The sequence below is a fragment of the Pseudonaja textilis genome, chromosome 2 (genome assembly GCF_049901715.1).
Source record: "Pseudonaja textilis isolate UNSWEBS1 chromosome 2, rPseTex1.2, whole genome shotgun sequence".
Taxonomy (NCBI): domain Eukaryota; kingdom Metazoa; phylum Chordata; class Lepidosauria; order Squamata; family Elapidae; genus Pseudonaja; species Pseudonaja textilis.
Window position 1 is genome coordinate 72,642,537 of NC_141991.1, and position 22,295 is coordinate 72,664,831.

General features: G+C 44.1%; 1 protein-coding gene across 2 annotated transcripts in view; it reads right to left on the minus strand.

Moving 5' to 3' along the window:
- NDST1 (N-deacetylase and N-sulfotransferase 1) overlaps window positions 1-22,295 on the minus strand; it is a 103,453-nt gene that overhangs the window by 30,120 nt on the left and 51,038 nt on the right. For both annotated transcript variants that reach the window (XR_015741711.1, XM_087924276.1), the window contains exon 2: window positions 3,389-4,216. Coding sequence is in view for 1 of the 2 variants with exons in the window: in XM_087924276.1 (XP_087780402.1) it covers window positions 3,389-3,895 (507 nt within the window). In the remaining variant the exon portion in view is untranslated. The remainder of the gene's footprint in view (window positions 1-3,388; window positions 4,217-22,295) is intronic.

Here is a 22,295-nt window from a genome sequence, read left to right on the forward strand (position 1 = left end):
CACAATGGGTCCTAGTTGCTTGGCAAGTCCAAATCTCAGGACTAAAGGACACTAAACACTTTCAGCAGAGATGTATAATTCAAAAGTTTCCCCATTCAAAAGCTTTCATGCAGCAATCCAGAAGCCACAGCTGAATTCTAGTTTGTAATAGAAACTGGTAGGGAAAGTTTTTGCGGGCATGGAGGGTGACCTTACTACTGTATCTTTATGTCTGTAGATATTGTCAGTCATTCAGGTCAAAGTTGGGTCAAAGGTGCTTTTTCAAAAGGCAACTGGACTGTTTTGTTCTCTGAGGAAGTAGAATACTTTCGCTTCTCATTCAAGAAGCTTCTTCAGTTCTGGCAGGATGGTGTGGGCAATGAAAGGATTACTTCTGAGGAGGTTTGGGAGGTGGGGAAGTTTGGAAGGGTCATATTTCTTTGCAGTCATCCTGCAGTTAGCACTCTCCCTGAGGCCAAAGAGGACCTTCAGGGTCACCTGTACCAGAGTGCAAATGGGGGTGACATCTTCTTGGAACTGCTGCATGATAGATAAGAGATAGGCGGTGTCTTATCCCTCCCCTTTTCTTGAGAGAGGACTGCTCAACACTAACAAAAAATGGCCTCTTTTATGCCTCTTTCAAGTCCTCTCCAGGGATGGCCTTCAATATTTTTAGCAAAGGGTTCTCTGCTCGGTTACTGGGTGAGCGTGGCCATGGTAGGCGTGGCCTAGTTGGCCTCCTGCACCACAGTGGGGTGTGTGCGTTTTTGCCCTCCTTGAGCCTCCGGGAGGGAGAAAACGGCCTCTCTGGCCTCCGGAGGCTCTATGGAAGTTGGAAATGGGCCCATTTCTGGCCTTCCCAAACTTCTGGGAGGCTTTTTTTTACCCTCCCCGAGCCTCCGCGTACGCCGTGCACTTACCTGCATCCAAAAAAGGCTGCATGGGGACTCCTGGAAGGAGCGGGGCAGGGTGGGTGGAGCCAGCCTGGAGTGGGATTTGGGGGTTCTACGAACTTCACAGAATCTTAGCTAAGGACTCTCCTGAACCCCCGCAAACTCCCAGCAGCCCAATCCATGGTCCTCTCTATCCAGAATGTGGACTCTGCTTCCATCATCCCCCACCCTCATCCTGTCAGAACCGATAAAGCTTCTTGAATGAGAAGCTAAACAACTTCTTCCTCTTCCTCAGGGAAAAATAAGTCCAATTGCCTTTTGAAAAAAAACACATTTGAGACTATCGCAAAATTTTGATTTGGTGTAATTTAAATATGGTTAAAATCATTTTACTTATTACCCCACCCAGACCCTTCTTTTAGAAGCACTGAGACTTTGCTCTTGATTAAGCTATAAATTATGTTCCTAAAAAAATCAACACGTTCACTATCTTTGGTCAAATCATAAGAATGTCATTCGTATATGCATTTCAGCAACCAGAGCCAGTTTGCAATGGAATATGGAACAGTTTATTACCAATTTTAACATGAACCTTTTCTTAGAAGAAAAATCCAGATTGTATATAACTCAAGGCAGCAAGCATAACAAATACTTCTGCTTCCTACTTTCCCACAACAACTCTGTGCAGTGGGTTGGGCTAATTAATTGTATAAGCTAATTATTTTACAAGTGTCACCATATTTTTTAAAAAATCTTCTCTGAACTGCCCATTATAAAAGGGGAAGAATGGAATCTAGTCATGACTTATCTCTAATTTAAATATCAGCAGACTGAAGGGAAGAAGAGCAGCAAGAACAGAAATCCTGAAGGTGCTTCCATGTGACACAGAATATGACAAAACAACAAACCTAGGGGTGGGAGGATCTGCTCTCTAGCATTCAAACTCCAGATGGCATTTTTCTCTGAGCAGACACAAGCAACCTAATAAGAACTGAATAGGTTACTTGTTTCAAGATTTGCTGCAGAGAGCAACAATCCAGTGCTCATGCACTCTGAGAATTATAAAATGTCAGGATTTAAATTTATGATGGTTCATTTAATTCCTCACAGAGTCCAGAGCTGCTCATAGCATCTGGCTGCATGTCTCTGCCATTAAACTAATGCAACATAAATAATGGCACTGCCCTTGGTTCAAAATGTTGTAAGAGGGGAAAATATACCAATACATAGTCAAACAAGAGACTTAAGAAACTTGTTCTAAGATTAGGTCAAAATATGCCCCTTATCTATTAATGTCCTCTCTTACTCTTAATCCACACTCTCTAAAATGGCTTTCAGGGGACAGATATAGATGGCTCTCAATGGAAGTCCTACAGAAGTAAAAAAAAAAATGTTTCAAAAGGCACTGTTCATATGTACACAGGGTGGGGGTGGGGAGGAGAGAGGGAGGGGGAGAGGGAGGGAGGGAGGGAAGGAGGATGGTTGGCTTACAACTCCAAAGTACTTTAGCGGGGAAAAACACATTATCTGGTGAGGATTCGATCTAAGCCACAGTAATGAAATGGCATTGGTTATGCTTGGCCCTGGATAGGGGTACTACATTTATCTTGTATTTCCTTAACCTTTCAATGGCCTTTGATATGGTGGTTGCCTCTTTACTGCAGGGCCGATTCAACCTGGTGTTGGGAAAGGTTGAGCTACAGGCCCGTTTTGGGGTACCTCAGGGTTGCCTTTAACATTCACATGAAGCAGCTGGGGGAGCTCTCATGGCACTCAGTTGTAGATCTCTGCCTGGGCTAATCAAGTAATGCCATAGCTCCTTTCCCTGGAGCTTGCGAGGATCTGGATAGAGGACAGACTTAATCCCAACCTTGGCAAAACTGAGTGGGTATGGATGCTTAGGGTCTATGGTTCTGGAAATTCTCCATCTTTAACTCTGCCTGGGAGTGACTTCCCTAGTCAAGCCAGTGAGCAAACTGAGTGTCCTCTTAGACTCACAGATTCCCACTCTTCTTAGCAACCATAACCACACTAAGATGATTGATTCAGGCCATCAACAATGGAGACATCTGCTAGGAGAAAGCTTTCTTACACTGTCTTTGTATTACCTTCTAATTTTATGCATAAAATGTGAAGTGAACTAATTTCGGGATATACAATATTGTGTTGCATGCCTCTGGCCCTTTTAAAATCTCAGGTGTGAAGCATTTCTCTGCCTCTGAGATGTCATGTCAAAAATATAGGATACTTAGCTACTCGGTTCACTTTTGTTTTTTGCAGAGAAGCATAAATAGACCTTGGGGAATATTAACAGAGAATCATCTCACAAGAAATCAGGAAAGCGAACTACAACTTGAAATGTCATAGTACCCTTTGATAACTTCATTGTGCAATAGGAATAGGCTAACATATATTATACTGCTCTTCACTGTTGCTCAAATCTTATCTCCAGAAGTCAGCGTATCGCTTCTCCTCTTCCCATCATTTCAGTAAACACTTTCTCAAATTTGAAATACCTTGAAAAAGCCAATGATGCCTACACCGTACTCTACACAGTACTTGTCCAAGAGCTCGCGATTCCAGGCATCCAGGTTCACATACTTCAGGATGTTCTCATAGATGATAAGTGCAAAGCGCCCTCGGTCCTTGTCAGTCAATGTAGGCATGTCTCCCTTCCCCGGAGCGATCTCTGTCAGATATTTGAAACGACTAGATTCCAAGATGGCCACAATCTCCTGTCCCAGTTGAGAGTAAAGGCTTTCCACGAACACAAGGACCAAGGGGTCAGTCCGAGAAGAATCTACCACTTTGATGGGTTTTATTGGTAGCAGGCGTGAAGGAGCAATCTTCGGTTCATCACAGTCTGGGCTCGGGATATCTCCAGAGGGTTCCAGTCCCCTCTTCCACCCATATAAATAATATGCGGAGACAAAAACACTGAGCAGGCAGAAGGCAAAGAGCAAGAAGAGCACCACTTGAGGCGATACCTGCCGGAAGCTCCTCCGGATCCTTACTAGAGTCATCCTTGCTTTGGAAAAAGAGTTTTCAGGTTCCTTCCCCACCCCACCCACCCTTCCCCCCTCCCTCCCTCCAGGTCTCAGCTCAGGAAAGATTGGAGATAGTTTCACAAAGAGGCCATAAATGTATGGAATTGCCCCTGTGACAGTCTCTTATCCATCCTGGTCCTTTTTCATGTCACCATGGCAAATCCATTCAAAGTTCCTTTCTCGGATAAAAATACCAACAGTTTCTCATCGTCACTGTTTTATTAGGATGGAAATCTGGCAGCCTTGGCCTTCGGGAACTGTTCTCAAGAAGCAGGACCACATGGTGATTCCTTGGGTCTGCGAACAGAAGCAAAAGGTGGGGGGTATGTTAGCAGTGGGGAAGAAAAGCCTCCTTTCCCAGTTCAGAAGCTTTGCCTCTTGAGACATTTGCTTTCAAACAGAGAATTTATGGGCTCCTCACCTCTACTTGGCTTCTCTTGCAGCTGGAGTGGGAGAAAACTCACTATACCATACGCAAGTGCTCTTTACTTTTGTTTTTTTTTGTTTTAATTATTATTATTTCTTATCGTGTACCAGGCAGTGAACTTTCTGCCACTATTGCATAATAAAAGCTGGACTTGTTAAGACAGTTTTTTGGGGAGAGCAGAATATGCCAGTGGGTGGATGATTAGGGATGCTCTTTTTTCTTTCCAGAGCATTCAACTCTTTGCATTCTTTCATCTTTTTTTAAAAAAAAAAAGTTTCCCAGGCTATTTAAACCCACATAAATAGCACAAGGAAGGAGTCAGAGAAATAGCTAAGGAAGATAAAACACAGGCTCGTGCATAAATATACATACATATACATATCTATATACATACATACATACATACATACATACATATGCAAACCGGATCTTTCTGAGGCCTTAATCTGCAGAAGGAAAATAATACACTAACTTCAACCAAGTTCAACTAGCTTTATAGAGAAACTATAAATGTAAGATTGCAGTAACCCCGCCCTTCCCCAGCCTCAATTCAATCTCAGGGCATCAATTTAAAAAAAAAAAGCCAGCTGCCCTTCAGAGAACCATACATGCAACAGTCTTACAGAGGACCCACAGTTTGTTTTCCCAGTCTTGCAGATCACTCCCATGTAGCCACACTCTCTGCACCTGCTTCAGCTTAGTGTCAATCACTTGCCAACACACCACAAGAAGCCTTTAATACTTTGACAGTGTAGAGGGCTGTAAGAAATGCTGCCATTGCTTTGTATGCTTGGAAAGGCCAGAGGGGGGCCCTCAGCCCAGCTTTAACTCGTGGAACAAAAAAAAGGAAACAATTACAAATATTCTCCTATAGGCAGTCACTGAAAGAGCCATCCCAAGGCACTTCCAAATAAGAGAACATTATTCAATGGCAAATGGTCGGGGTATTTTACCTATGGGTTAGAATACCTTCAAAGTTCACATAGACACAAGACAGCCTCAAAAAAGCTTAAAGAGATAAACAGAAAATGTGCATTTCACCCATCCCAGTTTTGAAAGGCAAACCCGGTTTCTGTATTCTCTCACTGTGGTTTAGTGCAGTAAGTTTTCCAGTTTCTCAGTCAAGAAATAATCTTACAAAGCTTAAAAGAATATTTGGGATGTGATCTTTCCAAGGACCCAAGCTGAGCCAGGAGCAAATTAACCCAACTGCCAAATGAAGACAACAGGAGTGAGGAAACAATCACCATGTATAGAAAGCACAGCAGTTCCCATAACCCTGCTCTTGAGCCCACACAGGTGAACAGTTTTGACTTGCATACCATGATGCCAGTCAGCTCACAGCTACATCAATTATCATATATGTGCACCTAATAGGTGGAGCATGTTTAGATCACGACAATTCCACACAGTATTCTTACTCAGTAAAAGCCGATCTTTGAACATCCATCTGAATTTTCATTTAGGACTAAATGAGACATAAAATTAAATCTATCTTTGGCTTGAGACTGATAATAATCCAGAGCACAGCAGGTTATATGACATGAAACATATTCTCCTGTGCCTCTGCTCTTATCCTGGAGAAAAAAAATTCTGCATTTAATATTAGCACCAGGAAGAAAATCCCCACTGTTACAGATTATGAATTTCCTTACAATGCAAATAGCAATTGCTTGGGGGTGGGTGGGGAAAAAAGGATACACTTAACTTTCTTCATATCCGCTTTGATATGAAAAAGATCAATCCCTGGCAGCTGCAGAATTTTCTATTTCCAAGCTACAGCTCACTAAATGCAGATACTGTAGGTTAAACCATTACGTTTACTTTATCCATTAAGGTTGAAGTTTAATAGCCACAATATTTTTCCTTACTGATTTTTTTTTAGTGACACTTAATTATTACAGCTGAGGACAGAGACCCCGCTTCCCCCCATTCACAGTTGCAAGTTGAAACATCTGGCAAAATTTCCGAAATGTGGTTGTGAAGTGCTCAGTCTTGTATTCTACTCTTCATAAAATTTTAATCAGACATTACTCAGACTTTTTAAAGCACAAAGAATGAATCACAATTATCGTTTTCCCACAAGCTAAAGCTCCCTAGGGTAGGTGCTCCATCAAGTGCACAGGAAGACACTACTCTGAATCTAAAGAGCTTTTCCAGTATGCTGGACAAGAGATCTTCCTCTACACAGACTGGACAATCAGACAGATCAGTTAGGCATGACATTTATATCCCTGATATGTGAGTGCTACTAGTAGAACTTTTTAATCTGGCTGGCCAACAGAAAGCCTGCCACGTAACTACTGTAATGCAATACACATTTTTTTAAACAATTAAAAGGTGAAAAACACTGAAACCAAGTTTAGAGTAGGATAATCTCAGACATCAAGAATATCATAAGTAAGAGGGAGAACATCCCTAGTCCCGTCTATCCAACTCCTGGACTCTTATCGCCTGCTTAAAAGAGCAGATGCCAATCATAACCAGAAGGGTCTATACACAAATCCATTTTTTCAATAGAAGGGAGTATACAGTTTGTAGCTCAGGAACTGTGGAGTCCTTGGTGCTCTTTGAGCTTGGTTGTTTGCCTGCAGACATTTCAATACCCAACTAGGTAGCATTATCAGTGTGAGTGAATGTGGGTTTTGCTACAGTAGCTTGCCCTGCCAGTTTTGATGTAGGTTATGGTTTTCTCTTTGGTACAGGTAGTCCTCAATTGACAAGCACAGTTGGAATCAGAATTTCTACTGCTAAGAAATGCAATTGTTAAGTGAGTCACACCCAATTTTATGACTTTTTTTGCCACTGACATTAAGCAAATTTGGTCCCATCTCCCCCTTTTAATCTCCAAAATGCTTTAACCATTGTAAATTCTTATCAGTTGCCAAGTCCCTGAATTTTAATCAGGTGACCAATAAGGTCTCTACAACAATTGGTTGTAAGTCACTTTCCTTGGCACCATCATTAACTTCAAACAGTTGCTAAATGAATACTTGCAAGTCAATGTCTACTTATATAGTTTCTTGATTAGGGTACTGTTTCTTGCTTGATTACCTGGTATTAATCTCTGCGTTGATGTTGGCTTCTGGAGAGGATATGTTCCGGCCTTTTTGTCTCCTCCTTAGTTTTTTTATTGACTCTTTTGTATGGTGTAAATGTGGTTTATTTCTGAGTGTCTATTGATAGCTGATTATCAGAATGACAAGCTTCCAGGAATTCCATAGCATTTTTTGATTTAGCTTGGTCTAGGACACTCACAGTTCCCAGCTGAAACTGTGGTAGAACCTGTCCACGTGTTGTGAGATTAAGGCATAGTGTCTTCTGACTGCTAGTTGGTGTTCTTTATTTGCATTTTTAATTTGTATTTTTTTAACTGCTATTATTATTTTGATAAATAACTCAAGATCAGGGGTGTCAAACTTGCGGCCCGCGAGCCAGATGTGTCACATGCTGGCCACCCCCATCCCCCAGTTTAGCAAAAGAAAAAAGTTGCGATACGTCACATGACAACAAGACGCCATCCCTGCTCAAGATTATGAACGTACCTAATACTCACAAATGAAGGCAAACGTACATGTCCCAGGACAATATTGCAGGATTCAATATCGAGTTGGTCACCGGGACCAAAGATTTCTTCTTCCAATCTTTCAGGCTCATGCTGGAGCCCATCCTCAGGGAGCTTCTCCCCTCTCTCTCTCTCTCTCTCTTTCTCCTCTCTCTCTCTCTCTCTCCAGAAGGTGTGAACGTGTGCAAACATTCTGGAGAAAGAAAAGTTCCCTAAGGATGGGCTCCAACACAAGCCCGAAAGCATGGAAGAAACCTTTGGTCCCAGTGACTGACTCAAATTGAATCCTGCATACCTAATACTCCTTCCTCCTTCTATTTCCCGCCACAACTATCCTGTGTAAAGGATCGGATGGAGAGACTGACTGGCCCAAACTCACCCAGCTGGCTTTCATGCTAAGGCGAGACTACAGCTGGTTTCTAGCCTGGTACCCTAACCAATAGATCAAACTGGGTCTCATAACTAGCATAGTGGATGTTCCACTCTTTACACTATATGTTGTAGATCATTCCTGTTTTTTTCTTTTTAGACAACTAGGTCTTTTGGTTTAGTTATGATGCTTTGGAGCAGGGGTCCCCAACCACCGGTCCCCGGACCGGTACCAGTCCGTGGATCATTTTTTACCGGGCCGCAAAGCTTGGGCGCCGCCATCTTGTTTTGATGGCGCTACTGGGTTTTCGGTTGCTTCCGGATTTTCGATTAGAAAGTGCTTCCGGGTTTTCAGTTGGAAAGCGGAGTTTGGGTGCTCGCGCCTTAGTTTCGTCGAAGAGGGGGGGCAGCTTCAAACAAAGAGCCGTCCCGATGGTGGTGGAGTCTTGTGTTACTCAGGTACCAGTCCGTGGAAGAATAAATAATCATGAAACTGGTCCCTGGTTCAAAAAAGGTTGGGGGCCACTGCTTTGGAGGACCTTAGTTGGTTTCTGTGCTACCTTGACACTGTGGTCTATTGGTTGTTTTTAAGTTGCTTTTAATGCGTGACAATGTTATCCATTTCCTAGCTTTTGTTGGTTGTCCTATAATGATTACATGGTCAAGCATGTTGTTGTATGGGCATCCCATTTTATATAGGCAATCTGTTTCCTTTTTTTGGTGTTCTGGCTTGCTGCAGTGTGTTTGTACTCATCTGAATATTGTTCTTACCCAGCTCCTCTTGTGGGAGATTAGCTTGTTACTTTGGTAACAGAGCACTTGGTCGTTGTGGGATGTCTTTTGATAAGACTTATTTTTAAAAAATTGGGATCATTTGCTCTGATGAGGATACACAAAAAGGGTTATATGTTGTTGCTGTTTTCCAGAAGGCTTCTGGGAACAATTCATGGTGCTGATTATGCCTTTATGGTACAAGGCTGTGTTAGTTGCAGGACTGCCAATTTCCAACTGAGTTTGCCTACCCCAAGAGATCTAAATGGGTAAGATGTTCTAGGTCCCCTCTGTAGGAAAGTATCATCTGGCAGAGCCAGAAAGCGTGCTTTCTCTGTTGCAGCATCAGCCTCTGGAACAGCTAACCCCACAAGATTCAAATGGCTTTTAATCTACTTTGATAAAGTCTTAAATAACTGGTTTTTGCCCCAAGAACTGGACCAGGGTGGTGGATGAGTCCATCTCTAGGGAGCAGAAACTCCCACAAATATTAGCTGGCTACAGTTACACTCTCTTTGTGTCTGTTTTTAAATTTTCCTTGAAGTTGCGCTGGTTTGCAAACCTATATTAATCTCCTACAGCAGTAATTTGTGGGTTGAAGGGTATATTAATTGATTAAATAAATACATCTAGATTCAGATCTATGAATCTCAGTGATGATTTGAGGTCAGTCAGTCATTGTCATTCCAATATCCTGCAATATAGAACTGCAGTGAGGATATAATTGGTAAGCAAGCACTGCAAATATTTTAAGCTGAGTTTCTAAAGAAGGAATGAGACCTAAACTTAACTAACAAATTAGCTGAAACAAAATATTGCTTGTCTCTTTTAGATATAAGCTAACAGTAAAATTTCCATCAGGCCCAAATTCAATTCCTGGTAGCTCCTTTGGACATTTCCATATAGTTTACCAGGCAGGAAAGGCTTTTTGTCCAAATGCAAATAATCTTAATTTGCAAAACAGAACAGCGTGCTGATACAAACTAGCAAGGAACACATGGTGCAACAATTCTGACAGAAATTCAGCCAAAAATCTTATGAGCCACACCCACCATGGAAAAGGCAGCAAGATCTGTCACCACCAATGCAGCATAGGAAGAGCACCACTAGAACTCAGCAAACCTTAGATAAGATGATGACCCTCAAGATCTCCAATCAAATTACACCCTTTCTCACGGGCTTTGCTCTCATAGACCCAACGCACCTCAACTTCTTCATCAATAGCCATGGTGGCACAAAATGCAGTACTGCGTTTTCTAACCATTGCGCTGCATTGCTGCAGACTACTTCTGCTCATCTCCGGCTGCCAGCAGTTTGGCAGTTCAAGTCTCACCAAGCTCAAGGTTGACTCAGCCTTCCATCCTTCCGAGGTGGGCAAAATGAGGACCCAGATTGTTGGGGGGCAATAGGCTGACTCTGTAAACCACTCAGAGAATGCTATAAAGTACTGTGAAGTGGTATAGAAGTCTAAGTGCTGTTGCTATTGCTTCTGCCTTATGTAGGTTTTAGGAAATGTTCACATGGCCTGCCTGTCACAATTTGTTCTATCTATCTGCAGTAAAAAGCATTCCTTTCATCACTTGCAAGTGCTTTAAACATTCTTCAAGTCTCCCATCTTCCAGGCTGGAGCTGTTAAGCCTTGCTAAAAGCTGGGACTGAGACATCTAGGTCCCCAGCAGCAGCCTTTGAATTGAGGCAGAGCAGCAGTCGATGGCCTGCCGTTTTTCTCCTTGACATCTTAGCAGGGAAAGCAAGGATATTAATAAATGCCAGCATGAGTCTCCAGCTATTCAGTGAAGGCTTTTCTAATAGCTATAGCCGAGGTTATAGTTAAATTAGCTTCTGGTTACCTTACCAAATTCATGCTCACACATGAATTTGACGATTCGGATGTTTTTCAGCCCTTAAGTGCATTTGCTTATACCATGCTGCAAACCATACCTAAAATAATTTTAAAAACAATGTTATTAAAACAAGCTGATTGAGATGAAATGAGATTATACCTAACTTAATCCAGTTGTTTTTGTCCCTACCTGAGATAAGGGGATAATGGGCCTACATACAGATTACAGGTAGTAATTCACGTACAAATAAGCTATAAGCTAAGAACTACTATACCTTTGATTTTTTTTTTTTTAAGTTTATTCCATTTCCTTCTTGGAGTAAAATTTAGAAATCAAAAATATAGTAGTGAAATAGGCTTCGATTTCAGCCACCTTTCTTTTTTAAACATGCACGCCTAATATGATAAAGGTCATTCCATATAAAGACCCAGGTGTTGAGGCAGATAAATGACAAAGTTAGAAATTGGAAGACCATGAGTGTGAGTCTTGTCTTTGGCACAAAGCCAGCTGGATGACCTCCAGCCAGTTACTCACTCACTCACTCTCTCTACCTCTCTCTCTCTCTCTCTCCAAAAAAGATTTTACACAGATCAAGAATAGACAAGAAAAATAAGTTAGGACTTTCTATAAAAATGTTTCCTTGCAGCCGCTGAGCAGAACAGCATTTTGTTCCCCTACACTGAACTCAACATCTTCCCTTGTCAATCAGTAATTTTCCCAGAGGCAATTGCTTGGAATGACAGGAGCACTGCCACAGTTTCAACCACTTCCTTTGCTAAAGCTCCAAATAGCCCTTTTAATCTCCCAAAGTGCTTACTGGACGTTAACCATTACATTTCCTATTCTCTCTCCATCCAGGGAGCACACCTCAGCACTTTCCTTCTGTTGGAAAAATGCACTCTTGTGATATGTACAGGGCACGAAATGTGGTGGGCGCAAGAAAAGACGATTTAATCAAGAATTCCACCTTGGAGCCATAAGATGGTTTTCTTTTGTTCTCTGCCATTTTCAGTCCTTCACATTGCACTGTCCAGGCACCTCCTGCCTTCACTAGTCCCCGTTCCTTCCTGCACAGAAGAAAAGTCACAAGCTCTCATTAGTGACATCTGAGTTCCCATGGCTACATCCAGAGAACTGACAGCCAACAGATTTAATGGTAATGCATGGAAAGAAAGGCAGCGTAGGCAACAGTGACTGACAGGGAAATATCATGTCTGCCTCTTTAATCATCAATGAGCCCTAAGCAACTGGGAGCACAAGGCACTGATAACTTTTGTTTTAATCATGAGTCCTCTCCATCACAATCACCCATAACATCTCCTTGCTCTTCCTTCCTTCCAATTAGGAAAAAAGGGGACAAAATAAAACAGAGGATGGAAGAAAGAAAAATTCTATTCCAAGATGGTCAGAGGCTAAATGATCCATTCTTTTAAATTTAGCATATTTCTTTTTAGGAGCTAGTGACTCAAAGGTCAAGAACAAAATAACTCAACCCAAGTAACTCAGAGATACCTAGAGAAAAGGGACAGAAGGAGGGAGAGGGAGAGAGATGAGAGAGATGAGAGAGATGAGAGGGAGGGAGGGAGGAAGGGAGAGAGAGAGAGAAACAGACAGACAAAGGGAGAGAGAGAGAGAGAGAGAGAAATGTTTATATGGGCTATAACCTTTATAGCTTCCTCAAAACTACCTAAGCATAGGCTTATTTCAAGTTCCTCTAGTCCTCAATATTGACTATCAGAGAAGGAGGGAGGAGGAGGAGGAGGAGGAGCGTATTAGACTTCCATTATTATTTATCATTTCCAGAATACAGATCCTAAAATTTCCTTAGAAAATGATAGACAGATGCAGCCCATTTAGCTTTTATTTCCCCTTGGGGAAAGGTTTCCATTTCTATTGGCTTGCTGTTATAATTGCCTTCTCCCAGGATGCTTTTGTTTTTATTTTTTAGTTAAACCAACATCCACACCGAATAACCCCAACTTTCTTCAACCATCATGGATGGCTTGAAAATAAGATACAAAGATATAGGATACAGCAACCATTTTAAGCTCCCAGTTATATGGAAGTCCTGCAAGTCATATACAAGTGTTGAATGAAATCTGGCAAAAACAGACACTCAAAAACAACAGGAAGCATGTTTTCTTGGACTACTGTAAAATAACTTCAATTCAGTTGTTTCTAGGTTGTGTTTAAATACTGTGATCAGCAAATCTTTTAATTGTAACAGCGGTGGGCAAGTTTGCCTCTTTCCAACTCAAAGCCTCTAAGGTAGGGAGGGGTGTCAAACTCATGTTGTCATGGTAGTGTCATGTGACATATCAGGACTTTCATCCCCTTTGCTAAATCAGGTGTGGGCATGGCCAGCCCAAGACGCCACTGGCCTGTGGGCTGGGAGTTTGATAGCCCTGCTCTAAGGGAAGGGGCGAGATAGCACAGGAAGGCTGGGGAGGGCTGAGTCGCCAGTTAGTATGACACATATGAATTAAAACATTACACCAATGATGCTCAGCTAAGGGGAAACCAAGGGACAGATGGGCACACCAACAGGCCAAATAGAGGAAGAGTGGAGAATGGGGCATTATCCTACTTGCCCTAGAAGACCCCAGTCAACCGGTCTGCATCAATACCCAGAGCAATTAAAATATTTTGGAATCCATCAGATTTTTATTGTCTCTGGAAGAATCTTTCAATAGGATTGAATTCGAAGCCATGTGGAACTGAACATATGTTTGATTGCATGTTATTATCTAGCTTTAATCTGAACTGCTCAGGCAAAGCATACTACTTAACAGTCATATACAATTACAACTGCTTCCCTTTTACTGACCACAGCTCTTAAAAGTACTGAATTATTGTAGTATTTCCTTACAGAACCATTAACACTGGTGAAATATTTGTCTGACATAGCAGTATTTATGTGGATGAAAAGAAATATTAAAAAGAAAATACCAGTGGCAGCAGAATTCCAATATCTCCTTCCTGGTTTTATTGCTTACATCAATTGCAAAAAGAGGTTTAAAAATAATCTCCCCTCCTTAAATTTCACTCATCATTTAAGAACGCAGATCCTGGCTAAAGCAATCATTCATATTTAGGTTTTGACTACCTTGTGTCAATGCCTAATATGCATGCCCTAATTCAGTACAGTAGTGCTGCAAACTTGAAGTTTATCAGCATAGTAAGCTGAAACAAGGGAAACAATTGCCCATCTGCCAACATACCACTCTTATTTAGTGCTCCTTCCCACCCACCACTGACCCACAGAATTCAACAAAACACATCTTAGAGGATGCAACCATATACAAGAGATAAGATCACAACTGTTTCTAGCATGAAAAGGCATTTCTATGAGTTGATAATGTTCCACACGTCCAAGCTACAGCTTGGCAGTGATGGCCAGAGTGCTAACTCTTCTCCGTGAGCCTGAAAAACTATGATATAAAGAGAATAACACTTTATACTACAGCTCACAAAACTATGTCAAAACCATATTAGGAAAATAGAAAACACTAAGTGATTTTTAGCAAATGGGTCCCTGATGTAAAAAAAAAAAAATCCACTAGGTTGTAATTAGTCAATTATTAGATGAATATAGCAGCTATATCATCTAAAGCAGGGGTCGCTAACCTTTTGGACCTCAGGGACCACCAAACTCATAATTTTAGATCCCAGGGAACACTAACTGGTTCTGTGGGCGTAGCCTAATTTGTGGGTGTGGCTTGGTGGTCATGTGACTGACTGGGCATGACTTGTATGTAAATATTATAAATATTGAATTTTTTATAAAAAAAGAGCAACTTTTACCCAAAATCAGGCAAAGCAGGCAGGCAGATTGAGTTGCTTACAGAATCACAGATTCATTCAGTGATTTATCTATCTGCCATTGGCTAGCTTAGTCTGTCACATAAAATTTGCTTGCAAGCAAACTCACAAAATTAACTCACAACACACCATGCATGTAAATATTGATTTTTTTAAATAAAAAAGCAACTTTTATCCAAAATCAGGCAAAGCAGGCAGACTGAGTTGCTCACAGAATCATTCAGTGATCTATCTGCCATTGGCTAGCTCAGTCTCTCAAATTTGCTTGCCGTGAGTCTGCACTGAATTTGCCTGCAAACAAACCTTCAGTCCTAAGGGAAGTTAGGCTGTGCTTAGCTAGAAAGCAAGAAATCCAACCATTTCCTGCTTCCTAGCTAATCTAAATCTCCCGGCAGAGCAGAACAGATGATAGTCGGAAAAAGGAAAAACAGCAACTTAGCAGACAAGTTTGCCGGGTAAGGAGTGAGTGGGCGGGGAGAGTTCCCGCGGGCCATATGGGCTGAGCAGACTTGTGCTTCTGCGCAGCCTGGATTAATTGCTTGGGGGGGGTGCTCTGGGGTTGAGATTTCTCTGCGGCCCACCAAAATTTTCTCACGGCCCACCAGTGGGCCATGGCCCACCAGTTGGCGATCGCTGATCTAAAGTATGAAATTTTAAGAAGATTGGCTAAAATAAGTGAACATTGTGCTAGACTATCTCACATGTTCTCAGAGAAGGTTTAATTCATGGTTGAACTTTGGACATTAGGATGTTCAGGTAGGTAGACAAAAAACGTGTCTTGAGAATTCTTCTGAGCAATATTTTTAATTGTTAAAAGCACTGCCTTTTTTGTACATCACACACACAAAGACAGACATATATATAATTTCCAAACTACTGTGTTACTCATTTATAATCTTCCCACATTTTCCAACTAGCACCTTTTTTCAGTAAATCTGCAAGGTATGAAATAATAGAGTTGCAATACAATTATTTGCACATGTGAATAGGAAAACACACAACAGATATGCAGTAAGAATGTATAGTGCAGCTTCTACATATCTCTCCACCAATTCATTTTTATTTCTATTTGCAGAATAATTTTTGCCGTGAAAAAGTCCTTTTAAGAAAGTGCTTTCCAGCTGTCCTGGTCTCCAAATCTCATTTTTATAAAAATGTAAAGGAAAGCACTTATGTCTCAGAAATTGTCCCTGCCTTTTCTTTCTCTTTATAGATTTCCTAAGACTGTAACAAACAGCTTCCTAAATTTTCTTTTCTTCTGAAATGAAGGTATTATCTTAGCCTTGTACCCTCCAATTAGTTACTTAAGTATGGGATTCAATATGTTCTTTCTTTCATTCTTTTGGTGTATACATGAATAATTCAGCAAAGTAAATATTTTACAGAATAACTAAAATAAGGAACTACTTTGTACTCTGGTGACTGGGTCCTGAATTATGTTTTCTTAACACTTGAGTTTCCCCAACCAACCAACAGGAACAGTTGAGTCAACAGATTGTTTCATGAAATTGACTAAGTTATCAAATAAGACCCTTTGTCAGAAAATAAGAACTCTTAATTCTCTGGGGAAATCAATTAAACTTGTTCCCATTTTCTAAAATTTATCAGGAAACAAGCCTGCTATAATTGTTTAGTTTTATATTACAGGCAGAGACTAATAGGAAGGAACGTCTTCTGTCAGGACCTAGAAGGCACTCACCCGCTAAAACATCCTCTCCCCACCCCCTCCGCCCCTTCAAAGTCAGACTGGATCCAATCTTTTTGGTCTTTCGGAAGGGCTGAAAATATGGCTTTGTCATCTGGTCTGGGCATCTACTAATGGTGGTGTAGAGTCAGAAAAATCAGCTGCTTCGTTTTAGAAGATTCCTTCGGTGTACTTATTCCCAGGATGTGTAATAGAGATAGAGGGCAAAGAACACAGTTCATGATTGATGAAAGGCCACTGTAAATGATTGTCTTCTGCAGAGCTATAATTCAGGCCCTTGAGTAGTCAAGATTCTGCATGTAGCTCCAAATCTATTACTCCAGAAGATGCCGTCTAACTGGGGAGCTAACTGGTTAATTTTGAGACATGTCTGTAATTCCATTAATCAGGCTCACCCAGGTGCAGTTGATGGGATTTACAATAAGTTATAAATATATATACTTAAAAGTGTGGGGAAAGGTGTGGCGGGAACATTGCTGACTTGGCTATACCTGTCTTCTGTACAAATAGAAGGCAGCAAAACAGAGATAAAAAAGGGGTGAGAGGACCTGATAAAACAATTGCTTAAATTTTTATCTGGAAGTAGCCCCAACTCCAACAAACTATCAGTCAGGATAGGAAATGTGAACTAGACAAACAAATGATTTGTCTGGATAAAGCAGATTTCTAGAAAAAAATCTCTATCTGTGATTATAATTTTAAAAATATTGTCCCAAGGGGGCAACTAGAGGGAGTACAATAATGTTTCCATATTTATACTTACACCTGTGACTTTTGTAGAGAGACAATTCTAGAATTTTGTGTCTCTAGGAAACAGGTGCTTTCTCTACTCAGAACCAGTAATCTATTAATGACCAACTTACTTTGATTTTTGTACTTTTTTTTTACTCAAAAAACTCCCATCTTCTCATACTAACAAGATTGCAGTTTCAATTATTGGGAGGGCAACCTTGAGTCAACTCTATTCTGAAAATCTTGTTTAACTTTTATCAGTCTCCATGAAAAGGAAATAGCTCTCTGGTATGTTAGCTGATGGTTTTCAGTCCTTTGGGTATCCATCCTTCAACAAATCCATCAAAGACCAAGAGTCCCCATACTGTAAGGAAGCTTTCAATATATGGGGAGGAAGATGAGACACTATAGAAGAATCAGAGCCCTCTACATTCCAAAGAGCTTCTGTTACTATTCTGTACAATAACAGTTAAACCACAGAACATTCCTTTTTCCATAGAGCTGTCTCGAGTGTCCAGGTTGGGAGGAGCTCCAGTCTCGGCTCTCACAGGCTGAGCTTGAGATTGAGGCACGCCTCTCACCATCACATGGTCCTCCGGGCGCGCCCCAGTTTTTTGCTCAGCCTCGTGGCAGTCAGGCTGGTTTTCCTTTTGCTCCTGGTCGTTCTAGCACCTCGTGTTTTCTTTTTTTTTTTGATCAACTTGGACTCTCAGACAGCGCAGGAAACTGAGGTTTGAGCTCCCTAGGGAGCCTTTTTCTTCTAAGGGGAATTGTTTCACTATCCTTTTAAGGGAGAATCCAGAGCTTCGAGCGCTGCCCCCCTCCGATTGCTGCCTTTTCGCTCCGTGCGAAGCTGCATCGTTTCTTTCCTGCCTGGTTTTGTTCTTTGGCCGTTTCCCCCACGAACGCCCTCTAACCCAGGGAGATGCTTCCCTGCCTCTCCCAGGTACTTCTTTGTGGCCTCCGGGCCTTTTAACTTCTCCTGGGTGATAGCCGCCGCTGGGGATTGCCTCGTCATTGCGCCCTCCATTTTGGGCTCCCTGTGGTGTCAGCCATCTTGGGAGTGGCAGGAGTCGCCGCCATCTTGTGTGTGGCCGCATGGCCGGGCGCCATTTTTCAGAGGCCTATAACAGGGTTTTTCTTAAGGTTTTATAGGCAGACTCCGGACTGCCTATATCCTTGCCTGTTTGCACTTAGTTTCTATCAGGCTAACCAGGGTTAGTTGGCTCTGTAGCCCTTCCCCAGCAGGCGAGTTAGCAGCTCTGCCATCCCCTTCCCGGTCCGTCCGGCAGGGGTAGCTGCCTGGCGTTCAACTTTTATTAATTGGCTTCTTGGCTAGGCCTGCTGTGCAACAGCCTCCTATTTTAAATACAAAAAATTTTTTGATCAAAAGGGGGTACGAAACGTGCTCTAGGATCCCCGGCCTCTACGTAGGCCGCATCCAAACGTGCAACTGTCCGAGGACCCATGATGGCACTTTACTTTAAAATTTTTGGTTGGTAGCCCCAGGGACGCCTGCCACTGCTCGAGGCCTACCTGCAGGCCGCATTGTGTTTGATTCCTGGGCAGATCCTTGGAATGTCCAAATCCCTGCTGGTACCTTGCAATCCTGCCTTGGTACTCCTCTAGATATAGGAGTCTACTGGCTACACAGTCTCTCCCCAGCAAGGGAGGTAGCAGCTCCGCCATCCCCTTCCCGGTCCGCCCGGCAGGGGCGGTTTTTTGCGTCCATCTTTGGCACTGGCTTCTGGGCTAGGCCCTACTTCTCAACAACGTGCAAAGCACCTCTGTTGCCCTTGACCTAGGGGGTGCGAAACGAGTACTGGGTTTCCGGCCCCTGCTTAGGCTGTGTCCAGCCTTGTTAATCACCTCACGTTAATCAAGAACTTTTCCTCCTTTCTCCTCTCCAGATGGCAGACGACAATGCATCTCGTGGCACTTCCCTGAAGGCCAAGGCTAGAGTCTCACCACCTGCGCAAACAAGCACAGGAAACATCCAAAGCCTCTCAAAGGGATGCCCTTAGGCGACACAGGGCCCTTGAAAAGGAGATTGACAGACGCTCTAAGGAGTCAAGCTCTGTGCCTCTGGACCCTTCCAATCCCACTCCCTCTACCTCCACCCATCCTCCCTCCTCCCCTGCTTCTGCCTCTCCATCGCAGCCTGGACAGGCCCCTGAGGCCACCTTCCCCCGCTGCTGCAGGTCTGCGCCCGGAGGAGCCTCACCCACCCCACGGTGGAAATCCCGAAAATCTCAAACGAGCGATGGAGCTGGCCATCCGGCACGGGATAGCACAACAGTTTCAGCAGCTGACCGGTCTGGCCCCTAGGCCTGAGGCCCCGAGGCTCGAGGATCAGCAACTTCGCATGGTCAGGTAGCTCTCCACGGGGACTTGACCCTGCCCTTGGAGATGGAGGAGATGGAAGCCCAGGAACTCGGGGACCCTACCCTCTTTGGGGACGAGGAGGATCTCGAATTGGGGTCTGTCGAGACAGTGAACTCCTCTTGGGAGCAAGCCCCCAGAAGGGGACATGTCGGAGGACGAGGGCCTCTTCCAGGCCAGCCCGCGTTTCTGGGGCTGTTTAAACCACATCTATTTAGGTCCCTCCTGTTCAAGGCCAGGAATACCTCGGGCCTGAACCCTCCCCCCACCCAACCCAGCGGCATCGGGGTTCCTCCCGACTCCATTTTCTCCCAGCCTGTGGTGGAAACCGAAGTGATTCCTGTCCCACCCATATTCTCTGACATGGTCTCAAGGCAGCTAGCCTCCTCGGGGCCTCCTCCCCTCCCAACGCCCAGGACAAGCGGTTTTTCAATCTTGAACCGCAGTTCTCTACCTTGCTCGATCCCCCTGTGGACGAGCCCGTAGTAGGTCTGGCCTCCCGCTCAACTCCCAGCGAGTCCCTCAAGCTCTCCAGCCCGAGGACAAACGAGCTGAACTGGCCCTGCGCCGCGCTCATCTCTCTGATGCCTGGGCGGTCAGGGCCTCCACGGCCGCGTCTTTTTCACCAGAACCTCCATCAAGTGGCTCCAGCAGCTCAAGCAGCACGCCCCGCAGCTAATCTCAGAGCGCACCAGGATATTGCCAAGATCCTGGCCGCAGCCGAAGTTCTCTGCAGACGCCACCTTCCAGGCTGCAAAATTCTCCACCAGGGCCATCTCGCCCCAGGTCACTGCCCGTCGCCTTCTCTGGCTCCGCCACTGGCAGGCGGACGTAAAAAACAAGGCTAAGCTAGCATCAGCCCCCATCTCTGGGGGAAGCTATTTGGACCGGTTCTCGACCCATTCCTGGCCGAGACCCGCAACAAGCGCAAATATCTCCCTTCTCTTGCTAGGAGGTCTGATTTCAGAGGTTCCTCTCCCTCTTCTCGCCAAGGTTCTTCCCGCTCTTCCTCCTTCCCCAGGTACTACCAATCATCTCCCTACAGGCCTCCCGACCGATCGGAACCAGACAGGTCCGGAGGCACCTGCGTCCAGGAAGCCCTCCCGGGATCCGGGAGAGGTTCGCTCCGTCGCCCCGATAATGCAGTCACCCCCAGGTGGCTGCCCCCACCAAAAAAAAAAAAAAAAAAAAAAAAAGAAAGAAAGAAAGAAACAAGTATAAAGACGAGGAGAAGGAGAGCAAGAAAGCCAATCCTCTTCAGGCTTCTCGCCTAGTCTGGCTCCACTCTGACACTTAACTCCTGCAAAATCTCTTTCTCTTCAGCCTTGCCCAAACTGTTGGGGAAGCCTAATCCTCATATCTGCCTTACCTCTCCATACCAAGACTCCCGGTAGACCATACGGCTCCCGGACGCAGGTTCATAGTCTGGAGCACCCTTGTCCTCCTCACCTTGCCCCAGGGCATCTGGCCGGCAACACATTTATCCCCACCCCATGTTAGCTGGGGTTCCTTCTCTGGGCCCCCGCCCACAGCCTCATAATCCAGATACACGGACCCCTTGCCCTGGTCCTCACTACTACCCTTAGTTCCCTCTGGGGCGGTCCTCGGTCAGTTGGCTCTTGAGCAGGGCCGACCGCCTCGCTCTGGGCGGAACCAAACTTGGTCCCCACTAGCACAGGTCACAGTTTGGGAACTCCTCACGCCTCCCTCCATCATTCTGACCTGGAGTTCTCTCAGGGGGTTCCCAACAGGGTCTATCCCATAACACCCTAGGGCGTCCCATTGCCACCCTCGCAACGGTGACCCTCCGGTTATTGAGGGCGCCTCCCTCACTCTGGCTAGGTCTTTTCAGGGGAACTTCCATCCTCGCCTCTGCCCGGCTCCTCGCACCGGGTCCCTAACAAGGTTTTGGCCGCTCTACCTAGTCTCCTTGCCCCACGGTCTCAGTAAGCATCTGTGGCATCCCGGCAGGGCTACCTTTAGACAGCCCCGTCTCCTTCATCAGGCCCTCTCGTTGAGGCATTCCAACCTCCGAGGGGTTCTCCTGTTGGGCGTGCCCTCCAGCGGGTCATCAGGGTTCCAGGAGAGGTCCCATTCCAGACGGGAGCCCGCCCGCAGGACTAGCCAAGCTTTGGTATGTCCCAACCTGGACACTCGAGACAGCTCTATGGAAAGGGGCGTTGGTTCTTACCTGATACACTTCTTTTCGTAGAGCTGTTGAGAGTGTCCAGCCCCACCCGTAGGCCGTCTGGTGGGAAACCCTGCTGTTCGACCGAGCAAACTAATATTTTTTCCTGAGTAAGATGAGAACAGGACCTTCCTTCTCGCTCTCGCAAAACTGGGGCGCGCCCGGAGGACCATGTGATGGTGAGAGGCGTGCCTGAATCTCAAGCTCAGCCTGTGAGAGCCGAGACTGGAGCTCCTCCCAACCTGGACACTCTCAACAGCTCTACGAAAAGAAGCGTATCAGGTAAGAACCAACGCCCCACTTACTGCTACAAGGTTTTTTCAGACTTTCCTGCTTTTCCCGCACTACTTAGGATCCTAATTCATTCTGTATTCTTTAGTATTGGCTTAAAACAATCAACCTACACAGAGGTTTAATTGCAATTATAACTGGAAAAAAGTATTGCTTAAATATTTGAAAGACATGTTTATTTACAATATAATAAAATCAGAATTTAGGAAGCAAAATAAAACACAAAGCAAAAAGACTATTTTGCTTTTTTTAAAAAATCCAACTGCACCTGGTGCAATTT